This window comes from Equus caballus, chromosome 7, assembly GCF_041296265.1.
Source record: "Equus caballus isolate H_3958 breed thoroughbred chromosome 7, TB-T2T, whole genome shotgun sequence".
Taxonomy (NCBI): domain Eukaryota; kingdom Metazoa; phylum Chordata; class Mammalia; order Perissodactyla; family Equidae; genus Equus; species Equus caballus.
Window position 1 is genome coordinate 32118324 of NC_091690.1, and position 4765 is coordinate 32123088.

Consider the following 4765-nt stretch of genomic DNA (forward strand, 5'->3'; position numbering starts at 1 on the left):
ATCCAGTTTTACTGTATTCCCACTAGACATTTCTCAGTTTATAGTTGTTTTGGCTGATGATGTAGAAAGCAGTTTCACAAATCATTCACACCAGTAGATGATCCCAGAACTACTGCAAATCAACCTAAGAGAAATACTGTCTGGAACAAAGGCTCATTAAAAATTAGAATAGTAGTATCTTGAATTAATTTTTAACACGGGTGGATAGAAGCAGGCATTACGCTAGGGAATTAATATGCGTTAAAGCATTAATCCTCACAAGAATCATAAAGTATTAACATACTATGTATAAAGATACAGAAGAGATTTAGAGATATTTTTCAAAGTTATCCAAAATCACAGAGTAGGGAGTAGATTTGACATTTAAACTCAGATATGTCCAACTGTAAGGTTTATTCTTTGCCCTCTTTCTATTCTGCCCCTCTGTTATCTCTATTTTCCTTCTGAGAAAACAAATAAAAAATACTAAATGACTTACTCAACATCACACATTAATTACTGACAGAATTGGCCTGACTCCTATTTGGAAGTTCTTTATATAATATAGATATTTATATCAGTTTCCAATAGGTTCTATGAATGCATTAGCTCTTTGGGAAAACTCATCTCAGTGAAGCCATTCCTTGATCTTCCAGGTCTAACTAGACATGAAGATGAGGAATCACACTCCTGTAACTGAGTTCCTCCTCATGGGAATCCCTCACACAAAAGGGTTGGAAAATGTGCTCTTTGTCTTCTTTCTGGCCTTCTACTTGCTCACTCTTCTGGGGAACTTGCTCATTCTTCTCGCCATCCTCACTTCCTCCAACCTCCACACCCCCATGTACTTCTTCTTGGGAAACTTGTCAGTGTTTGACATATTTTTCCCTTCAGTGAGTTCCCCCAAAATGATGCTCTACCTGATGGGGCAAAGCCGGACCATCTCTTACCAGGGCTGTGCTTCCCAGGTCTTCTTTTACCACTTCCTGGGTTGCACGGAGTGTTTCCTGTACACCGTGATGGCCTACGACCGTTTTTCAGCCATCTGTCACCCCTTGCGATACACAGTCATCATGAACCACAGGGTGTGCACCATCATGACTCTAGGCACCTGGATGGGGAGCTGTCTGCATGCATCTGTCCTCACATTCCTCATCTTTAAGTTACCCTACTGTGGCCCCAATGAGGTGGATAATTTCTTTTGTGATATCCCAATGGTGCTATCCCTGGCCTGTGCAGATACCTCTCTAGCTCAGACGGTGAGTTTCACCAATGTAGGTGTTGTGTCACTCATCTGTTTTCTTCTTATCCTCACTTCTTATACTCGCATCATTATCTCTATATTGAAAATCAGCTCCTCAGAAGGCAGGCACAGAGCCTTCTCAACCTGCAGTGCCCATCTGACTTCCATCCTGCTCTTCTATGGACCTGTGTTCCTCACGTATCTGCAACCTGCCTCCAGCTCTTGGCTGGATTCTGTGGTTCCGGTGTTGAATAATATTGTTACTCCTTCCCTAAATCCTTTGATATATACCTTGAGAAACAAGGATGTGAAGTTGGCTCTGAGAAAAGCACTGATGCAAGGAGTACATACTTGTGGGGCCTAAGCTTATATGTCATTATCTGTCCTTACATATTTGTCTTGTATTTACCTGGGGCAACTAGTCTCTCATAGTTGGTGTGATTGCTAAGTGGGATTTGGGACAAGTAAGTGAAGTTGAGTAGATTCTTGTGTGCTTTATGCGTATATATTTACATGACTTTCCATTCAACAAAATCTTCTGCAGTGATTATTATTTTATGCAGGCACTATTCTATGCACTTTGTAAATACTGACATATGTAATTATCATAATTATCATATAGGGTAGATAATATTATTGTCCGAATTTACTGAGGAAGATATTAAGGCACTGAGAGGTTAAGACAGTTTCCCAGTGTTACAGAGTTAGAAAGTTGCTGAGCTATGATGTGAACAGAAGGATCTTATCCTTTTGCTAATACAGACTCTGTATTGTAAAAATTATAGCATAAACGCTTTTCATAGGAACTTCTATTCAATTTACATGAAATAGTCTCCAATTTGCCAAAAAACTGTAGTCCATTAAATTTTCTCCATTGATTTCTATATTTTTGTAGTCTGTATTTTGATGAATGACATGTATTTGAGTCTGACATAAAGGAATGTTTACATTTTAGAAACCAGGTGATATCCATATACCTATTAACCTCTATTAACATTGAACCTCTAATCCCAGGTGTGTATATTCATTCTTTATGACAATGGTTTGAATTTTGTATTACGAATGGCAAATTCCCTTTCACTAAGTCAAAGACCGAATTCCTATTCCAGAATTCCTAGATCTTGAAAAATAATAACGCTATTTTTCCTCATGTAAATAAATATATTTGAAGAAAACAAGGAAACTGAAAAACATAAATTGAATTAAAATTACTCATTAATCTTACCACCCAACGATAACTACTATTAACATTTTGGCATTTCTCCTATCTCTCTCATTAGTGACTAAATTGGAACTAAGGTTTTTGATGTTTCTGACTTCCTGTTTAGAATTATTTCACCTATATCATCTATATTTATATCTATATCATCTACTTATCAATGTATGTATAGAGATTTATGCAGTTGTAGTCATATTTTAATATATTATCTTGTCTTAATAGTATATCAAGCATTTTCAATTGCCACTTTTTCTATTTATTTACTTATTTTTTTCATTTTTTTGAGGAAGATTATCCCTGACCTAGCATCTGCTGCCAGTCCTCCTCTTTTTGCTGAGGAAGAATGACCAGAGCTAACATCTGTGCCCATCTTCCTCTACTTTATGTGTGGGACGCCTGCCACAGCGTGGCTTGAAAAGTGGTGCCATGTCTGCACCTGGGATCCGAACCAGTGAACCCTGGGCCGCCTAAGCAGTACGTGTGAACTTAACCACTGTGCCACCAGGCTGGCCCCTGCCACTTTTTTTAAACAGCTTTACTGAGACATAACTCATATACCAAATAATTCACCCATTTAAAGTGTACCATTCAATGGTTTTTATCCACAGATATGTGCAACTATCACCACAGCCAATTTTAGAAACTTTTCATCACCGCAAAAAGAAATACTGCACCTGTTAGATATCATCGCCCTATGCAGTTCCTCTCTTAAGTTCCCGTGATATAGACATAGCGGGATAATCATATAAGAATTGGAGTCCAGAAATTGTGACTTCAGATTCTAGCCTCATCATTCTGAGTATCAGTTTTATCATCTGTAATGTGGGCATAATAATTCATAGCTTTTTGGTTGTTGTAAGAATTGAATGAGATAGTTTGTATAAAGCATCTTACACAATATCAGAACCACGGTAGACTTTCAAAAAAAGACAACTTTTTGTCATTCCCATTCTTATAGTGCAACTCAATTAGCTACTGTTCTGGAAAGTTCTCCTTATTACAGCCTAACTGCATTGATTTCTCTTTGTGCTATCACTGTGTCTGGTATGTAATTAATGTTGGCCTTAAAATAGTGTTTTGAAATTTGCTAATGTAATTGTCTCCAGTCCACATTCACACAAACACTATACTGCAAACACCTGTGGACAGAAACTATATCTCAGGCTCCTACCACAGTACTTGCTGCAAAGAAGGAACAAAAAAATATTTTTCAACTAATTACATCTTTACATAATAGTCTGACCTTGTTTTGTTTTCTCACTTCACGTTTTTTCAGGTCTAATATTCAGTATTAATGTTATCCTTAATAGATTGAGTTGCTTAATGAGCATAATTAAACAGCACACAAATTCACACATTTCTTTCAGTTAACAGACCAAGTCTTAGATCTTACGTGCAATAGTGTGAATAACCAAAACTCTGTCTGACCACATTCTCCCAACTCCAGGGTTGTGATTCTAGGGCTAGTCTCATCGGTTCCCACGTACACATTCAGCTCTGTGTCATAGTTACCATCCGAGGTTTCAGTGAGTGGCTTTTCCAAGTTCCTTGCCCTAACTCAAATATTCTGAGTGGTGGGGCTACGTGCTAAAAAAATAGCTAAATGCCAGAGAGTCTACTTTGATTTGGAAGTAGAGTGGAAGGGAATCATGCAATGTTCTGCAGGAAGAGGAAGGAAATGTGGGTCAGAGATCATGGCATAAGAAATGAGCTGTGGATCCCTATCATATAGGACAGAGAGATGAGTGGTTATCATGAAATAAGGGAAAAGATAAGGGGCAGAAGGAAAGGGGGTATGAACAACTCAATCCAGGTATCTAACTTTCTGACTTAATCTTTCCAGGGTAAACAAAATCAGATTTTGGGACCCTGTGTCTCCTTCTCTTTCTTGATCCACTAGCTTTGGTAGAAGGAGTATCTTGCTTAAAGATGAAGAAAAAAATGAAATGAAGGTAGGCAGAAAGAGTAGAAACTGGAGTTGATTTCATTTAGTCATAGAAAGAAGATTAAACCAGTTCCTGAGATTCTAAAACCTGCAGCATGTGTCAAAATTATTGAAAGAATCCGGTAAAAAAAAAAAAAAAAAGCTAAAAAGACAAGAACTTGGGAACAGCAGGTCAAGGGCAAACTTAAACACAACTAACTTCTAGGATTTTTTCTTTCAAGTCAGCTGCACCACAGTGCATTGAAAGTGGGTGCAGCCTTTCTAAAAGGTCAAGTTTTAAGAGCTAGGTAAAGATTAGAAAAAGTCAATTTAAACTTATTGTCTTTTCATATGGACAAAGAGATGGCTCTTGCACCTTCAAAATTCCCCAATACACTTT

General features: G+C 37.7%; 1 protein-coding gene across 1 annotated transcript; it reads left to right on the forward strand.

Annotated features, from left to right (window-relative positions):
- Positions 1-647: 647 nt before the first annotated feature.
- Positions 648-1586, forward strand: OR10D5G (olfactory receptor family 10 subfamily D member 5G). Its single transcript, NM_001391511.1, has one exon. The coding sequence runs from the start codon at positions 648-650 to the stop codon at positions 1584-1586; it is 939 nt and encodes a 312-aa protein (NP_001378440.1).
- The last annotated feature ends 3179 nt before the right edge of the window (positions 1587-4765 follow it).

Coding starts and splice junctions, on each gene's coding strand:
- OR10D5G (NM_001391511.1), top strand. CDS start 648: ATGAAGATGAGGAATCACACTCCTGTAACTGAGTTCCTCCTCATGGGA.